General features: G+C 42.7%; 1 protein-coding gene across 25 annotated transcripts in view; it reads right to left on the minus strand.

The window, feature by feature from the left end:
- Nucleotides 1-5,698: 5,698 nt before the first annotated feature.
- The window catches only part of Celf2 (CUGBP Elav-like family member 2), an 842,569-nt gene continuing 828,294 nt past the window's right edge, over nt 5,699-19,973 (minus strand). For 10 of the 25 annotated variants that reach the window (XM_029547668.1, XM_029547661.1, XM_029547663.1 and 7 more), the window contains 4 exons: nt 19,580-19,777; nt 15,609-15,752; nt 12,807-12,978; nt 5,699-11,435 (listed from right to left, as the gene is read on the minus strand). In XM_029547668.1, the coding sequence (XP_029403528.1) occupies nt 12,851-12,978; nt 15,609-15,752; nt 19,580-19,777 (470 nt within the window). In that variant the 3' untranslated portion in view covers nt 5,699-11,435; nt 12,807-12,850. Of the gene's footprint in view, nt 12,979-15,608; nt 15,753-19,579; nt 19,778-19,973 lie in introns of all 25 variants that reach the window. The other 15 variants (XM_021215268.2, XM_021215260.2, XM_021215261.2 and 12 more) reach the window with 5 other exon arrangements.

Here is a 19,973-nt window from a genome sequence, read left to right on the forward strand (position 1 = left end):
TTCCACTGTGAGGGTTAAATGAGATACTATAGACAGAGCCCATGTGGCACAACGCCTGGCACACGGCAGAGGTGCCAAGTATTGTATTTATTGGTTATGAGAGGCAATTTGTGTCCTATTTGTTCTACCTCATCTGTTGGAATAAAACCCCGTCACACATGAGCCACTGATGTTTGCAGGTGGCCTCTTACTGGTTGGCTGTACTCAGGATGGCTGCGCTCCATCCTGCTGTCTGAGCTAGCATGAATGATGCCATGGCTGCCATTTGCATGTGGACCTTGTTAGGGGGCTCTTGGTTCAGAGACACCCTCTAGGTTGTAGACATCACCGTAGGTGCGGCCCGAGGAATGGTGTGGCACAGGGCCAGGCTTGGGTCTGGCCCAGGGTTTTGTCACAATCTCCCCTGCACCTGCATGAGACTGTGCCCTGCATTGTTTCGGGGTCACCCCACAGATGGTGGAGCCTATTCTTGCCTACGCTAGTTAGCCACGAGAGGAGAGTCAGAGGAGTAGAACGGGCTTCTCACAGGAAGGGGAATGGTGGCTGCTGAGGGCTAAGCTTCGAGAGAGGAGAGGCAGCTAATTGGATGAACCAGTATTACCTGGAGAGTCCACCAAACTGCTGGGACTAGAAATGAGCGCGGCTCTAAGAGGAAAATTTACTGAGGATTTCTTGCCTGTACAGAACAGCTTCTCAGGAAGTCCCCGTCTGTGTCACTTGGCAACCCTGGGTCCTTGTGTCTCCCTTCTTAGAATTTAGAGCTGCTTTGACACAGATATCATATATGGAAAGATAATGAGTTTGTTTTTGATTAAAAAGTAATGTACACAACAGACACTGCTGATGCAGCCATTGAAACTTCATTTCTCTGCCTCAGTGAACTGCAGGGATGCATTTAGTCTAAAGAAGGGATAAGAGCTGAGAGTGAAGGTTTTTGATGTAATTACTGATAATTTAAACATATACTCTGTGTGTGTTTGCATGTGTGTTGTGTGCATGTACATGCATATGTTTGCATGTGTTTATGTGTGTACATACATGTGTGCATTTGTGTGTATGTGTGCATGTGTGTCTTGTGCAAGTGTGTGTGCAATGCATGCATGTTTGTGTGTGTGTACATGCACGTGTGCATTTGTGTGCATATGTATATGCATGAGTATGTGTATGTGTGTGGGTAGGGGTGGTTTGGGGATTGAGCCCAGGTACTCACTCATGTGAAGGTCATCACATCTGTGACACCTTACAACCCTGGATCCCCATGTCTCTCCTCTTATATTTTAGGGCATATTAGGGTCTGTTTCTCATATGTTGTTCTTCCTATGGGGTTGCAAACCCCTTCTTTTCCTTCAGTCCTTTCTCTAACTCTTCCATTGGGGACCCCGTGCTCAGTCCAATGGTTGGCTTTAATGAAGACTGTCTACTAATTTGATTTGGTCTTACTCTTGTCAACTCTGAAAGGGTTCCTTTTCTCATTTTCCTCCTAGACCAGTATTTGCAACCTTTTCAACACTGTGACCCTTCAATACAGTTCCTCATGCCATGATGACGCCTAACCAAAAGATAATTTTTGTTGCTACTTCGTAACTGTAATTTTGCTACTGTTATGAACCATAATGTAAATATCTTTGGAGACAGAGGTTTGAGAACAGGTTGAGAACTGCCATTCTAGACTCAAGGAAGGTAGTTGTGTCTCTACTGTTTTTTGACCCCCTAGTTAGTACCAGGGGAAGCAGGCAGGTTGAAACCAACATATATTGGGTACTGTAGCTATAAGGGGAACAGAATGGGGGCTCGTCAGGGATTGATACTGTCATGATGGGATGGGAGGTAGGCAGACTGGAGATGGGAATAGGGGCAAGAGAGCTTTAGGCTTGGCTCTTGGAGACTTTAGGCTTAGCTGCATGGTTGCTGTATTCTTCCCAATGGAACATTTTCCTCTTGCTATAGCTCCATCCTGCACACTCAAAGAGGTCCTGGCCTCCAGTCTCTTCCCTGCTTTCCTAAGGCTGGCAATACTTGTTGAAGTTCATAGTTCATAAAATAGTGAAGTCCTTTTGTAGAAAAACATTTCTAAACTGATTAGAAAATGCCTTGTGATGATATGAGACCACCTCGATCAACTCTGGCCTTGGGGGAAATGCAAGTATATCGGTATCTAGGAACACTTGCCTGCCTCGTCATTGGTAGCCTTTCCCAGTATGTCCCCACTAAGCTCCAGCATGGAGATACTGAATCTTAGTAGGAATGAGCTTAGGCAGGAGCTTGAGAGTCTGGGTGACTGGCCACCCATCAGGAGTCTTCTACATACTGACAGTATGGTGCACTAGTGCCTTTGTAGAAGGAATGTGGTTTGATTGGACTTCTTTTGAAATGCTTATCTTTACTGGGCAGAGGTATCAGTGGTGTCAGTATTCCCTGGACAGGGATGGTGTATTACTTTTCTGTGTATCCTGGTTCCTACCCAAGTAGCTGGTATAGAGGACTATTTACAGCAGGTCTTTTGAACAAATGAATGATCAGTGGATTATGCCCTAACTCTTTGGAATCTATGGACAAGTTGAGATACATTTCTAGGACTTGAGGACATCCCTGGGCCCACTGGTGTCCCAGAAGCACTGTGATCATTTTGCCCCTTCAAGGCTGTTACAGTGGCTCAGTTCTACTGTACTGCTGGTGGAGTCCAGCCAGCTATAGACTCCAGCTTGCCATGCCTAACAAGAACACTAGAGGAACCAGAGGAACTGTTTTTCGGAAGGGCCTTACAACCAGTTGCTTCCACTCATAGTTTTCTAGTATTGTACTCAGTTTTATGGCTCCTATGGCTTAACTGTTAGAATATTGAGGAGTATCAATGGGTAGAAAACTTCCCTGAAAGGATGAAAAAAAAAAAAAAACTTAAAAGAGATCTGCAGTAGAACCAAGGTGGGGTTGAACCATTTACAGGAATATCCAGCCATTGAGGACCCAGTGCCTAAGGACTCAGAGGGAAGTTTCTTGCTGCATATTTGGGGCTCACAAACACAATTATTCTTCCTTATTACCACTTCTGACTCAGGCCTCCCAGAGTGGTTCCTGACTTTTGTTAAGAGGCTTTTAATTTCTATCATCCTCAACCCATTCCACAGTCAGACCTCTTTATCTATGAATTTCCTGGGTTAATCCCCATCTAATAAAGAATGTTTTGCTATCATCCTGGCCAAATCATTGGCCACATACCTGCGTTCACTCTGTCTGCCCATTGACCCATCCTCTCTTCCTGCCTCCATGATCACCAGGGTATGTGAGACACTGATACAGGGAGGAATAAGACCTGGTCCCTTCCCTTAGAGAGCATGCATCTTGCCAGGAGACAGACACACACATGTGCTCAGTACCTGGTTGACTAGCAGATGCTGTGCTGTATTGCCAAGTTTTACAGGGAGATGAAAGAGGCTCCACATGTAGTGTTTGCTACAAGGCTCGGGTAGTGAAAAGCTGCTGTCAGTTACTCTGTGGCCAAGCAGTAACTTAGGTGTGCTTTGACTAACAAAATTGGCTTTTTAAATGAGAGATGTCATGGCGCTCGGTAAAACAACAGAAACAGAGCATCTTTGGTTAAATTGGAGGTGAAGATCAGGATGATGTAGAGCACACTCCACTCGGCTCCCTCTGTACTTCTGAGACCCGCCTTTGTTTTCCCCAGCATGATCACACAGAAACCTAGCCTGGTTGTTGCTAAAGATATCAATTTGCCTGGGAGAGGTCTAGAATCTGCAAGTCCGTGAGAGGCAGACCCACAGGTGACCTTGTCCTTTCTGTGTTGGCTACAAACTGGAAGAGTCGGGTGGAGCTTGGTGTGAGAATAATGTGTTAGTTTGCTGTCTCAGGTCCTAAGTAGCCTGTGGGCTTCATGGGGACAGTGTCATCTTTCGACAGTTTCTTAAGAAGGGAAATATCTGTTCTAGGCCTTGGTAGTACAGAGCTCTCAGATGAAAAGACTGTAGATTCTAGCCAGCCATGACTGAGTTACCCAAGAAACCCAGAGAGCGCCTTGAGAGGCTCTGGGCATGCCTGAGAGGTCAGCAAGCAGAGAGCCAAGCTTTTACTGTGCTGCTATTTATTCATTCATTGAGACTTGCTGAATAGTTATGTTTAAATCTGTCTTGTGTGTGCTCACATCTACTAGGTAGTTCCACCTTGTTATGCTAATGATGAAATTAAGACACACAGGCTACAACAGTAATTAGTGGGAGAGTTGGCATTCAAACTGGGCTCTCCAGCAAATCCACACTTGGAGATCCTTATGTGGGACTTAAGCTAAGGTGGACTCATTACAGAACACAGTGCCTGTGTGTGTCCTGTTTATAGATACACATTTTTGTCTTAAACATATCCCTCTGAAGCATCAAGGAGAAGCTGGTACAGGTTGGTTTGGTGACCATCAGTAAGGCTAAAGAAAAGGTCATGTTCCCCATGAAGCAGCTTTTGGTACTGACCTGTCATGATCAATTCAGAGACAACTGTTGTACCCTGAATTCCCAGGCATGGAACACTCCAGACTCAGGGTTGCTGACCTACTGAGAGGGGAATGTGCCAGCTTGCATTTCTCTTGTGCTGCTGAGGCTTATAGCTCTCCTGCCTATGGCCTTGGACATGGTCTTAAAAGAATGGCCAACTCTTAATGGCTGAGCCCAGATCCAGCACACCAATGTTTTCAGTGTAACCTCTTTTAGACAGCATGGTGCCACCAAGGGGAGGTTATTAAGCCCCTCCCCTGATTTGACAACATGTACCTGACCCTGGCCCCTGACAACAAGCATTGAGTCCTGGGGTGTGTTACAGGTTTACAAATCGGAAATTTGAGGTGGGAAGAGGCAGAGAATGGAAGAAGAGTACTGGCTTTCTGTTCCCCATAAAGAGTAAGATCTGTTTCATAAAGGATTAGATGCCTGTGTCATTTTGCAGGCAGATATTTAGTTTTTTTTTTTTAGACTCATATGCAAGCAAGAGAAACAAGTCTAACCTAAAGTGCCCCAAGGAGGAGAAATCCAATAGAAATGTCATTCTGTTCAAACTGCAAGCCTGTAGAAAAATTTAAAAAATCCTCTTTCAAAGGGCTAAGCAGCAGGCCTCCCTCTAAAGCCTGGAAACTCACAGGCCTGCTCCGTCTCACAAGAAGTGACTTTGAAATCTTACCATCTCATCCCGAATGATCAAATGCTTGCTCTGCTGTTCCTCATTCTGTGGTCCAGAATAGAACTGCCCATGTTCCCCACAGGGAATGGCTTCAGTGTCACTTCATCTGACACACACACTGCCATTAGTGGCCTGCCTTCCTCTACTGTCCCTTTCTTCAGAGCCCAAGGAGATTACACATTCGGAAAGCCGAGGGCTTTCTCGTCTAGGATGCAGATATGTATCTTCTAGTGGTCTTGGGGCGTAAAAGGATTGTGTTTGTTTGGTTTTGCTCTGTTGCACACAGCACTTGGCTAGAGATTAGCTACAGCCACCAAAAAGACAGGTCTCCAAGCCCTTGCTAAAATGCACCCAGAAGAACTCCCCCCTCCACTTTTTTTGTTTCCAAAGTCCATTTATTGAATATTAATTCATAAAGACAATAATTTTAATGAAAAATATCCTATATCACTGAAGACTTAAAAGAACAATACCCCTTAAAGACACTGCTTTGAGAAAGAATCACATTCACTTTACACACAAGTCCTTTCTGAAGCTTTATTTAAGAAATCGAGTACTATATAGTTCAATATATATAAGACACATCCAGTATTGTGTTCCTGATAGCAAGTGCATAGATTTTGTTAAGATACCATTTTCACTCGATAGAAACGGTTCATGGTCACATGAAGGTAATATCTCCAGTGAATTTGCCCAAGCATGAGAGGAAAAAAAAAAAAAAAAAAAAAACAGAACACAGCAAAAATAGTGAACTACAACAGAATGAAAAACAAAAACAGTGAATTAGTAGAACAGTCGATTCCTGATAAGTGAATAAGCTGATTGCCTGGCCACAGTGTTTTATTCACTTATCAGGAACGATGCATGGTCCGCTCGTGTTCACTGCATTGCCTAGCCTGCTAGCTATGAGCCTGCAGATCACACCCCATTGCTTCGGCCTGGCAGGCATATGGCTTCCATCAGCCAGTGAATGCTGATAGTTGTCTGGCTTCTCATGGTGGTCTATGCATGGGCAGACCTGCTCACAAACATGGTGGGAGTTACACAAAAAAATAAATGCTGAGTGTGAATTTAAGCAGCGGCTGACTTTATAGTCACAAGTGCTTACAGGACCGAGCCTTTGTGTCTTCGGTAGAAAAGCCCAGTTGGTCTTTCAGTGCGCGAACATCATGCCCTGTGCTGAATGGTGGTCATATTAAGATTTCAAGAAGAAACACATCTTGGAACAAATTTTACCATCCTCTTTCCCAGGCCTTCCCTCCCTGATGCCGCCCATTCCTCCAGAAAAGAAAAAGAAAGCACACTTTAGTCTACCCTCACTAGTGAAGCAGTGACCATTCAGAGGCAACTGAGCAGGCCCAGCCCTGAGAGAGCCAGCCCAAGCATCACTAGAAATCAGCTTTTGTCAGAGCAGGATCAGGGCTCGGAACCTCATTCCCAGTGAGGTGTTTGGCCTAGGGAAAGAGCCACTTTTCTTCTGCTTGGTAGGCCCATGGTTGTTGACCTGACTGAAGAAAGGGCCTGAGGGGCCAGCTGAAACCAGAGGGTAGGCAGCCAGAGCTTTCTGCTGACACCAGCTCAGGGTGTCCTGGCACGGGCGAGAAGAGAAGGGAGAGGACAGCCATGGGAAGCACTCTTTGAGGGCAGCCAGACTCCTAAGCAAGTAGATAGTAGAGCAGGGAGGGCTTGTGGTGTTCACTGCAGGGGGAGTGGGGTAGTTCTTCTCTGATCAGGGGTTGGGTACAGAGAGAACACATCTCCTTCCTAACCTGTGTCTACTGGCGGGAGGGGGGGGCAATGGACCTATGGCATTCTGAGCTCCCCTTTGGAAACAGAGAGCAAGGACTTGAGCAGAATTCCCCCCACCTCCCTCATTGAATACCTGTAAGTCTTCCCACTTCTGTGAGTTGTAATAATTGAAGCTACTCCTGGATTAAACTGATTAGCGAATAGAAATGTACTTCTATACATACCCATTGATCAATGTAGCACACACCTAAGTTTAACTGGTTTACCTGCCCCCTGTTGGCCAGCTAGTTTTATTTTACCTTTCCCTGAGGGTGACTACTTGAAGGTAGACTGAAGAAGCCCTGGGTCTACTGCTTCTGTTCCTCCCAAGGCTATAGGAGAGACTTCAGGGACTGTGGATAGGAGGGAGGGGAGACGAAAGGACATGCGTGGTCAAAAGACCATAAAATGCCTTGCCAAGTGCAGCCCTCTAGGCAGTCCTAGAGGAATCAGAGGGAAAGGCATATTGTCTTGGAAGCATCAGTCAGGGGTAGGCTGTGGATGAACCAGAGGTGGGATGTGCAGTTTCTTCGTGTCCCAAATCAGATATTCACTTAGGTGGAATCGACTGTATCTTTTTACACAACATATAGAAAAGAACAGATACGTGCAACAGTGAGGTTGTGTAGATGTGTCACCAACACAAAATGACTACCAACAATACAACACGCAGAGAGAGAAACAAGTATTAGGAAAATGGTTTAATATTGGAGACAGAAGCAAAAAACCGCATCACACAATAACATACATTACAAAAATAAGTCTGACTGTTTCAACTACACGGTTATGTTCACAATGAGGACAGAAGGGTCAGAAAAAACTTCGATCTAAACAGCAAAAAAGCAAACTCCTAAAGTTTAACTAATACATTTATCCACTTAAAGTGACTGAGTACTTCTAAATCTAATTATCTTATTGTGTAACTGCACAGTACAGAATAAAGAGTGAAACTTACCGCTGCATTTTAAGACAAAATTCTAATGCTAGATATAAGCAAAGGGAAAAAAAGAAATCAAGCCAAAGTTTTTAATTCTTAAAAGAAAAGCAACTTTCTTTCTATCAACCAGAAATCAAACTTGAAATCAGTCATTGTCAGGGGGCCCACAAGAGTAAGCCACAAAAATTTCCATTTTTTTTTAATCTCCAGTATAAAAAATCCCACTGGTACAAAATGCGTAAGTACAATCAGTTGTAGAAATAGGAAAGCCTGCGTTTTTGTTTTTTGGCTCAAATTCCATCAAACAACAAAATCCAAATGCATCAATAAACAGAAACAATACTCAAATGGTCTTACAGTTTCCACTAGGTTGCATTAACTTTGGCTTTTCTCAGACAATATTTAAAAACTATTTTGTAGTTCTAAACAAAATGGTATTATTAATCTACAAACAACAATTCCCACAGCACAAAAACACAAATACATTTTTGTATGACATTATTCAAAAGGTAATGAAACTACATTTTTTTAAGTTTTCTTTTTTTTAATTAGCACTTAAGATAATAAAAACAGAAACAGTAAATGATTCCAGAGTAGCACAAGCCAAGGAACTAGAACCCCTGCGGTGAAGGAAAGATGAACTTGTCACACCGTGGCGGTGCCATCTGATCAGAGTTCTCTGAGTGAGTTTTAAAAGTCTATGCTTTACACTTGAGTTTTAAAAATGCAGTTTCCCTGTGTTTTGTCTTCCGGAAACAGGCCCTGTGCACCCTTACAGCGTTTCCTTTTGATTCTGAGAGAGAGAGGACAGTCTGTCTCTGAGGAAGGCTATCTTTCTAACAATGAAACATGCAAAACCAAAACCCTCCCCTCAGTGGACTGTCTTGGTTGCCTGCAAAATCAGAAACACTCAACAGAAAGTACCTGCCTGGCCCGAGCCTCTGCGGGCACCGCAGGAAGGTTAAGAGGAAGGAGGGCAGTTTGCTTCCATGGGGGGAAAAAAAAGTCAAGAATTTTTTTTTTTTTTTTGAGATTTATATCATTGGTAACTAAATAGATTGTGAACGAGATGGTCTATGAAATACAACTGGTATTCTCTTGTGTTTCTACACGTGTACCTACACACCACCATAGAGAGACTGAGAATGTGTGTGATCACTGTTAGTGAGCTGAGTGCTGCAGAAAGTACAAAATAGCCCTCAAGGATGAAGGAAGGCCCCGGCAGTGGTAAACAGTGGGCTAACACCAATCATGTCACTGGAAGTGCACGTGCTGTAAGGAGGGAACTTTTTTTTTTGCATTGTGAGAGGCTAATCCTTTCCATCTCAGGGCTATCACATTCACGCACACATTAAATCAAATGGGGGGAGGGTGTAAAGAAAAAGGGAGCTGAGACCAGAAGCTTGCAGGGTGGGTTTCCCCAGGGGCTGGGTGTGTGTTGGGACTGTAGGCATGACACTGGGGTCTGTCAGAACAAGACATTTGCTCATGTGAAGCCAGACTCAGGAATATGGCACTTTCCAGAGCAACAGCAGGAACTAGTCCTAGTATTTGGTAGTAACTGTGGTGAAGAGCAGCTCATCTCCTCTTACGTGGCCAACCACTTGAAATGTGTGGGCTTTTCAGGATACACCTTGTGTATTCAGGTGTCCACAGGTGTCTGAGAATCCCGAGCCAAAGGCTGACTCAGCATTTCATAGGGGTATTTAAGAAACAAAAGCAAAACTTCTTGAAAGACTGGACCACCACAAAGCCATTTAACCCCAGGGGGTATAACATATTCTACACCAGGGCATACCATGAAGCCCGATCTCAAAAAGCAGACATTGTCTTTAGGGTTTGTGTAGGGGCTAAAATCTACCTATTTTTACCTTCACAGGGTCTACTCAATCTCTTACATTTAAACTAAAGGAGCACAGGATAATAGGAAGGAGGGGGATAAAAAAGAAAGTAAAAAATGGTTTAGGAAAAAGACTTAGGGGTTTTTTGGGTAGGTGTATGACTCAAAAAACAAAAAATAACTCAGAAGATACAAATGGAAAAAAAAATCTAAACACCCCAAAACAAACCCAAGGACGACAGTATAAAAAGTCACCAACATTCCAGATAGCTCTGGGTAGAAAGGGTTAAAAGTTCAGGACTTTCTCACCTTAGAGGTTTCCAGATATTATGAAGAGAATACATTGTGAGGGCTGCCGGCACAGCATTGACGTGGAGAGGTTAGAAAAGTGACACACGGCACTTATACAATGTCTTACAAAAAACAGCATAGAGAAATAACAAACAATAACAATTTCAGGCAACAAGACCACGGAATAGCAAGTTAACAAACTTTGTAACCTTTTTTTTTTTGTTTTAAATATTAGGGATTTATACAAAACACATAATAAAATACCATGTTATCAAATCACTTCTCACAGGAAACACGCGAAGCTCTAGGAAGGAAGTACCTTTGGAATTTGGCACTAGATAGTTTTCACTTTTTTTCTTTAAAAGAAAAAACAAAACAGATCACATTTTGCTGAACACAAACACATCTAATAGTCCACAATAAAAAAAAGTGACGCCAATGCTTCTCAGGCCAACACAAAACTTAGTCTGGAATAGTTTTTTTTTTTTTCTCTCACATGAACTTTTTTTTTTTTTTNNNCAAANAANTTTTTTTTTTNAAANTTTTTTTTTTTTTTTTTTTGTTTTAAGTAAACCAATTCTAAGCTTGTCTTATCAACAAATAACATTAAGACCTTAAGACTCGTGATGAGAGCACAACTTAATCCACAGAAGCACCAACATGACGCAGCTTACAGTAGCCTTTCTCCTGTACATTGGAACAGTATAAAATATAGGTAATTTCATGTGCATTAAACCATGGATTGTCTAACTGTGAGTCAGTTCAGCAAAAGGTGACACAAATAGGTAGCATTTGCCCCAAAACAGGGTAAATATTTTTCTTATACTAATCTACAAAAAGTGGTTCTATATATATATCTTAATGAGAAAGTGAGCCACCTAAAATGGCCTTATCAAAAAACTTTACACTGCCTGAAAAATGTAAAAACTATTACAGACCTCTAGAGACTTAAAATCAGACAGTTTTTTTTTTTTTTCTCAAACTGTTTTTGGAAGTAGTCTGTTAGAAACCAACATTCTGTGTCCCTGGACACATATTGCTATTGTCACCAGTGACCGGGCAGAATGCCAATCCCTGTGTAATACTTTCAAGTCTGTTTTATGAAAAGAAAAAAAAAATTAAGAAAGAAACATTTTTGCCACAGGTTTTGTTTTCTATAATTTGTCTAATAATTTCAGTCTTGCATGAATGCAGCAATGTTTTTCACATTGACTTCCCAGAATTCATAGCTAGATGAGGTCACATGCAAATTTCAAAGGTCAAAACTAGATCAAAGGTCAGTAGGAGAACCAAATATGATGTGAGGTCAGAAAGACATCAGAAACAATGACGGGACGATGAAACTGTTTTTGAGACGCCACAGGGACATGCTAGGCAAACGATGACTAACGGGCATGAAGATGTCTGGGGAGAAAACAAGGAAGAGTCAGAAGTTACACAGAGTCTACGCAGCAGCAACAACATCACTTTCAAGGGTGGGGAGAAAACTAATGCAAATCTTAGGTCTTCAGGGAGTCTATGAGCCATTCACATAATTTGCATTTCTTACACTCTTTTTCCACAGCACAATGAAACCCCAAGAGAATCCATCTGGAGAGAGTGAGAGGGGATGGATTCTGGGTGTTTTGGGGTGAAGGACTAGCAAGGGACAGAGGAGAGGGTCCAGTTTGAACAAAGGTGACATATGGGGAAGTCAAGACAACTGAATTGTAAACTAGATAATGGAAATTACAAACAAAATAATCAGACAAATACAAACGACAAGAGGATAAAGCATGAACTTTAGGTCTAGGGTTCAACGGTGAAAAAAAGCCCATTCCTAGAACAATTCCTCTCGAGACTACTTCAGAAGGTTCTAGCTAGACAGAGAACTGCTCTTTAGATACCCAATAAGTTAACAATAGGCAATAAATAACTTCCAGTATTTCTGAGGCAGTAAAAATTTTGTATAAAAATAGAAATGCTTTTTTACAAATAAAATTTACAGGCCTGTGGCTTTCTTTTTTATTTATGTATTATTTATGTATTTATTTATTATTAAATTTATCTTTCAAGAAACATCAAGTATTTTCACTCATTTTTATTTTATTTTTAAACCCTGTAGCTTTAAGAAACAGATCTCTAAATCTTTTTTTTTACATTAATCCTTTCTAAAAACAAAAATAAAACAATAACAAAATAGACAACCAGTGTAATAATCTGACCAATAAATGTCATGTTTCTTTGAACCCTAAAATAAAATCCTACTTATATTAAAAGAAACCAATGTAGTGGGAGGGTGTTTTGTGGAGTTTTAAGTGCTTCTCCTGGCATCTCCCTCTGCTGGACCACCACGTCATCTCTAACCGTGGGGCCCTCTGAGGGGCAGGCAGGCGGGCGGGCAGGCGGGCGGGCAAGGAGGGGTGAGTTCTCCAGGCAGTGCTCTTGGGGCACCAGTGGTTCAGAGTTAGAACTGCACATTAGTGTTTGCTTGCCTTTCACATTCTCAAGATGTCATTTACTTGTTTATATGTTTTTCTTTAAAAAAGCAAAACAATTTTTTTAAAAGAGTAAGGATATTCAAATTGCAAACAGAGAATACAGTGGCACAACTGGAGGAGGGGTTTACTCAATAAAAACAAGGTAGCCAGGTTTTAATTATGGCAGATCGGGTGGGGCGTGAGTGGAAGAAGTGGAGGCCTTATTGTAAAAATAACCGTCTCTCTTGGTAAAAGTTGGCATTGCGGTCCCTCCTCTGCCTTCCCTGTTCAGAACAGGCTGGCTTGTGGGACTTACCCTAAGAAAGCTAAAATAAGAGCAGGGAGCTTCTGCAGTTAGGATCAGTAAGGTTTGCTGTCGTTTTTGGAGCGCTTCAGCTGCACCTTCAAGCGTTTCATGCCGATCTGAAAGCCGTTCATTGCCTGGATTGCAGCTTGTGCAGAAACTGGATTGTCATAGCTAACGAAACCTGGAAAACAAAGGGGAAGGAGGTAGGGAGGTCAGAGTGAAGGGGAAGCCAAGCGGAAAACAGGGCTGGCGGGGCTGGCCGGCAGTGTGACTGCAATGCTGAGAGGTGCCCGGCCCAGGATCTGAGCTGGGCTCTGCTAGGTTTATGCTGTCCCATGCATGCACCGAGGACAGCAGTGGGCATGCCAACTGTCAAGTAACCAAAGAGCTATCTCCATGGAGGACAGAAACCTCCCCACAGAACTATAGCTAAGTTTCTCTAGTGAACTCTGTCTCCCTATGCAGTGCTTTCAAGTCACACCTGTTGGTTTTACCACACCCCCAACTCCCGCCAGGGGTCCTTTGGAAAAAATCCTCAGAAGAGCCTGAGTACTACATATACTCATAGACAGTCTACACAGGGCTGGCTGCTTCAAGATGAGTCAACCACTGAATTAACTGAATGAGAATAATATATACTAGCTTCTTAACATTTTGGAATTACTATTCAGACAAACCTAGGAAAGGCAACATGCCTTTCTCTTTGTCTCAGGGCTTAGTCAGAGTCTCTGCATATCCCAGTTATTTGTATCTGCAACACTAAGCCGCCATTAGACAGAAAGTGCATGCCTGCCTTTGAACAAAAACAAATAATATCCTACAAAGAGTCAGGAGGAGAGAATTCTGGCTGCTGAGTTTGTATTAACCGAGTGGGAGGCAAGTCAGGAGTACCAGCATAGCTTGGTTGATGCTGAGGCAAGTGGTGAGCTTTTCATGATTTTGAGTGGTGACAGGGAGCTATCCCATAGATTGACTTTCACTCCAAACACCAGCAATTTGGAAGATCCTAGCACCTTCACCTATCTACTACCATTAAAGCTTAAAGCTAAAGAGAAAACTCTTTTAGAAATCAGTGGAGGGAGCAAAGGACATAAACATATTTGAGCAGAGTTCTCAGCTGATAAAAAGGCAGGGAATCTTTTCATAGGTAGGCTGAATTGCAAAAATGGTTGTTTACATTTTTATTTAAGTCTAATTCCCAGTAAAAGTAACTCAGATCCAAGACTTTCATCTGGTGTGACTCCTCCTTCTCTCAGGGTCTTGGGTAGAAGTGGCAAGATGATTGGAGAATGGGATGGGTCAGGAGTGACATGAACAGAAAGATGGGTAACAAGCAGCTCTGTAACTAACCCCGGGCACTAAGACTATACTCATTCACCAAGAAACCTGGGAGGCAAAGCTTTTAAGACAAACTGAAAATACATTCCTGATTCTCACAGCCACAGTGTGTGTTATCGGAACATACTGGTTAAGTAGTCTGACAAAATCTCTTTTCAAAGTAATGTTTCCTCAAATCACAAACACCTTGTGGTATAGTCGCTTTTAGTCTCCAAATAAACTTAGAACAGTTATGCAGCTATGAAAAATGTCAGTCTAAAGGCCTTGCACAGGACGCCTTTCCAAAGGTGAGCTGTGGCTCTCACATGCATACATCCCATGGGCCAGCTTAGTTTTCATGTTGCTCCCCGGCTGTTACAAAGGGAACTTAACAGTCTCACAACAGAAGTGCAGTGGGTTAGGCTGACAGCCTGTCTCCTAGAGTCAAAACTGACTTTCCGGAAATGGGTGCTGCATTAATCCTTCTAAGCCCTGAGGTATAGGCCTTCCTGGATGATGGAAGAGCCTAGCAGCAGAGCTGTATGAACCAAAACATTATCTAGCAGTCAGCCAAATAAAGTCTGAATTTCCAGCTACTTGAAAACCACCCTACTTTAGATATTTTTCTTTGTAGTACATACATTCCTATATCTTTTGGCCCATATCTTAATATAATGTACTGCCTCCCACAATGTGAACTATTAAATTGTAGGAATGATATCCGCAAAATACTGTGACACTCTCTGAGCTAGAGCTTGCTAAACAAGGCTCTGAATACCCTGGATTCTTAACTTCTATGGGGGCTAAATAAGTCAGAAAAATAAAGAAGTCATGGATTTAACAAGTACTTTTCTGGTATAGAAACATCAGGACATGAGTTTTCATTACTTTGTTTAAAAAAAAAAAAAAAAAAGAAAGTTCCTCTCTCTAAACAGAAAGGCTGCAAGGGCAGACAGCGTGGTGTCTAGGGGTGTTTGTGCAGGTCATGCAGCCCTGCCAATTGTATGATCTAAGCCCATCATAATGCTTTGTTCTCTGTAAGCATGGTATATACCAACTGCTAGTCCTTAGTCCACAGAAATGTAGTGGCATATGAGAGTGACACCTGTAAGCCTGAGTAACAAGCACTGACTCAGTGTGTGAGTTATTTGAAACTGTACGAGTAAGACTTCCTGGCAGTGTTAGCAGTGCTTGTCTGTAGCACCGACTAAACATTCCTGACTTCATCTGCAGGGCTTAAAGAAACAGCTACTGCTCTATGGTGAAAGGCAATCAGGAATAAAGGAAGGCACATGACTACTACAGCGTAGAGTATTACCTAAGGAAAGGGACTGCCACCTTTTGTATGACTCTTCCCCCCTTTTCTGATTAAATACCTTTGCCCAAATCTGTGTCCATGCAACTAGACGGTCAGGAGTTACCATCATAAGGAAGGCCCTATTTTGACTCCTGACTGGGAAACCTGCAATATTTAGCTAGGTTTCTTTTGCATACCAAAGCACTTGCTCAGATTGGTCTGTTTGTCAATGAAGACTTTAGCAGAGATAACATTTCCAAAGGGCATGAACATCTGTAGAATATCCTGGTCTCCAAACTCCTGTGGAAGGTGGTAAATAAAGAGGTTTGCCCCCTCTGGACCTAAAGAGGAAGAAAAAATCACAGTAAGGTATCCCCCAAGTCTTAGTCCCCAAAGCCTCGTAGGAATACTTCAGTAATAGGTAGGTTAGCCATTTGGCTTTTCCTTGTGAAGAACGAGCAGATGGATAATGTTTGAGTACTGGCATGATATTCAGGAAAACACTAATCCTTTGAAATGTTCTCATTGGGGGTGGGGGTGGGGAGGTGGAGCATACTAATGTAGCTTCTCTTTCCTAGGGAATCTTTGGATCACCTTGGCTGCACATCATCTCCATGGGGGTAAAGGGGCAGGGCAGGGATAGAATCCAGACTGGGTTTCTCTGAGGTGGTCATGTTTTATGTGTGGACTATCTCCTGAAGTGGAAGAAAAGTGTTGTCTGCGTCCTAAGCAGACTGCAGCCGTTTAGAATAATGAATGCAACAGCAGCAGTGCTGCTCAGATCCTCATTTACTCGGTTATTCAGCCAGTTTTGATTTGGCAAATCTGTGCACACACACTATAATATTCATCTCTGTTAGAATGAATGACAGGGAGTCAACAGCTAGGTGGAAAGGAAGATAGGTTTACAAGTTCAACAGGCCTTTATATTACTGAGAATTCACCTTGGGAGTAAGTGCAGTGGATACAAGAGCTTCTCAGAGACTGAGTTAAACAAAGCTTTCCCCTTTCCATGCAAACTCCAGAAACCATGGGAGAAGGCAAAAGGTCTGCTTAGTTCGGCAGCTTAGAAGGTTACTTTTCTTAAGTTCCTCACTGAACTCAAGACTCATCTACACAAGAGCTGTGTGAAAGAAACAAAAGAAGATGCACTTGACACAGAGAAGATAAAGTTGGGATATTTTTTGGATACTGGAAGAAAGGAACTCACAGAACTGGGAAAGTGACTTCTGTCCCTGGATCTCACAGGAGAAAGAACATGCCTGTTCCCTGTGGAGATCAGGGGCCAGGATCCTATGTTCTCCCTATAGAACTCCTACAATGGAGAATGATATCTATGCGTGTAGACCTGTGTAAAATGAGAATTAAATGAACTTAGCAAAAATAGATGAATTGGTACATGTTTGTCCCTAGAAAATTAATGAAGAATCTTAAAGAATGAGACTTTACTGAAACCAGAGATGCAGTTATTTCCTCTTAATGATATTAACATGTCAATATCACTATATTGCTTACAGATTCTATGGATATGTCTACAGTCCAGCCCCAGGGAGGCAGCCTGTTTTAAAGGGAGACAGCTATAGTTGAGACTTAGCCTTCACTGTTTTCTGGTCTTAGTATGGATAGATTGAAAACTCCAGTGCTACAAATGGGTATGCTAGGGGCTACTGCACCACGGGTACTCTTAGAATAGGCATACTGCTCAGATGTGTTCTCCAAAGGATTTAACTGATGCAAGAAGGATTAATGGGAGCCCAGTGCATTGTAAGGAGTGTTGCTACTCCTGAAGTCTTAGTGGTAAGTACACTTTTAATGAACAGGGCAGACTGTGCTCCTGAATGATCCTGACAATCCAAAATGCTATCAACATTCTGAATATGTCTGTGCCAGACAGATGAAGACCATGACCAGTGAGACAGACTTTAGTCTTTTAGAGGTTTTGGTCCTTTTGTTTATTATTTTGTTTATATATAAATTCCAACATCTTCTTTATTCCTCTCTTCTGGCGTCCCTTTACCAAGAAGAAGTTTGCTCTTTTAACCCTCCTAAACTGAGGAAAAAAAAAGCAGTTTCACATAGAAAAGCCATCACTGCAAGCAGCTGGTGTAGTAGTGGATACCAAAATCACTAAAAGCAATACAAACTCTTCACAACTCACCCTTCTGTCTACCATCTCCCAGCACACCGTGACTGGCAGTTGTGTTGTGTTACTGGTCCCTACGGGCTGTTGTTGCATTATGTATCCCTCACAGGGTGTAGCACACCCCCCCCCCCCAGGCCCAGAGGTACCTATCTGCTAGAACAAAGCAAACCACCAGTGCCAACAGGCCTCCTGCCGGGTGCCGGGGGCTGCAACTACTTGTGGGTGTAAAACCTGCTTCCTGTAAAGGGAGGTAGATGGGGTACGTGAGTGGGTACAGAGTGTTCACAATGGCATGAGATGTGATGGGCTTTCCTCACATTTACCTCCATAGGAAGCTTATAGCCCTTCACAAAATCTAGTTATGGAAACATTAACTTCAATAATTTGTCAAGTCTAAACAGTTCATTTTTCTTGTGGTGGAAGAATACACCAGAGTCCATGACTAAATCCTTCAGGGTACATTTCAGCTTTGACCAAAGGTCAGCATGAGGACAGAGCTGTGGATTAGGGAATCTGAAAATCCGCTGAGTAGGAGACCTGTTCTCCCCCTTGTTATTATTTGCATTTTAAATTACATTTTACTTAAACTTATGGCAGAGGGATGATATTCTTTTCTAGATTAACTGGATGAGAAGATGATTGAGAGAGAGAGATGTGAGAAGTAAGAGACAGGGATGGGGCAGGAGCAAACCAAACCAACCAAACCAACCAACCCAAAGCTATCACTAGCACCACAATAAAGAGCCCTAGCACACCACGCTGGTAACCGACATCCCTAGGCCAGAGTTAGGACTTGGCGAGCAGGGTATCCTGTCCTTATTAGTCAAAGACAAGCAGCTTAAGGTAGTGGCTGAGCTTAAGGCTCAGCTTAAGGCTGAGGCAGCTATGTCTGAGTGACAGTTATATTGTCCTGTAAAGCCATGCTAGATGACAAGGAGACCTGGCACTCTCCAGAACCATCCAGGGGTCTTAGCTCTGTTCCTTACGGGTCTCCTATAGTGCTTATTTCTCAGCGGCTCGCAGACCCTACAGAGATTAAAAAAAGATGGTCTTGTGGTGTTCATAACATGGGGTCCCTTTCAAACACCCAGTGAAACACAGTTGTCCAAATAGCTATGCATAGTTGAAAACCTACAAAAGAGCACAAAACCTACAAACGATGTCACAGCTAAGAGGAAGGGGGTGGCAGGCTGAAGCAATGAGAAGTAATATAGGTCTCATGTACTTTTTCTTTTTTGAAGATCTCTACGCTCATTGTCAAAGGAAATTTTATTTTCTATTTTATACACTTTTAAGTTCTCTCTCCTTAAACATCTTAACTTTACAGAATAAAACCATGACGTCAGATTACTGATTATCAGACACCTTATATAAATATCTAAGCAGAAGCAGTTAGTAACTATGCTGTGAAGGTAGAAGGGAAGAATAAGAAGGCTCTTCTCCTGTCTTCTGAACAAGTCAGAAAGAGAATAGCAAGCAGCTGACTGCTACCAGGTGATCCACCACTTACTCTCTTTCCCAGAAGACATCCTCCCCACAGTCTAAGTCAGTTCTAACTGGATTCTATCATTAGTCAGAACTCTTGCTTTCTGAGAGGCAGGTACCAACTTCAAAGGATGTGGACCCCAAGAACCTAGGGAATTCAGGAGAGAAATTCTTACCCTGCACCAGCCTGAATCAAATGGTACCCTCTTACTGAGGGATTTCTATGAGGAGAGGAGACTGAGAGCTCGTGCTGACTGAAGAGAGGATGTTCGAGGCATTTTTGATGGTAGCAACTAGTAAGTAATTTCCTGTAAACACCTGATAGATAAGAACTTCAGGATGAGTGAAAAAAAATACAAGATGAACATAAAACTTTTTTTAAAAGGGCTAATGCTTGAGACTTTTAACATGGATACTAGACATTAAGCAGGTGATTCCTCTTAAGACACTGGTTCAAATCACTGTCTTTCAGGCATGCTCTAAAGGCAAATGCAAGTCTGGCTGGCCCCGCCAGGCCCTGGGGTACAGAGAGCTACCTACCTTCCTTCTGGCTGCCTGCAGCACTCTGCTGTTGCAGCAAGCTCTGGCTGTACAAAGTGGGCAGTGCAGCTGCCGCATACTGCTGAATTCCTGAGTAGGCCTGGGTCAGGGCGTCCATGGTGCCAGCCGTACCATTCGTCAAGCCTGTGGCGCCAAGTCCTCCATTCAGAGCCGCCATACCTGAGAGCATTTGAGCAACTTTACAAAAAACCCAACAATAGAGAAGAGAAATAGCACTTATTCATTAGTGCTTTCCAAAGGAAGTCAGAGAATCATTTGACACAGTACAACAGCAAGTGCATGCAGCTCACACAACAATTAAACCAACAGAAAGAACAAAACAAAACCAAACCACACAGAAACGATACACATGGAGAAATAAATCACAATAATG

This window comes from Mus pahari, chromosome 16 (genome assembly GCF_900095145.1).
Source record: "Mus pahari chromosome 16, PAHARI_EIJ_v1.1, whole genome shotgun sequence".
Classification (NCBI taxonomy): Eukaryota; Metazoa; Chordata; class Mammalia; order Rodentia; family Muridae; genus Mus; species Mus pahari.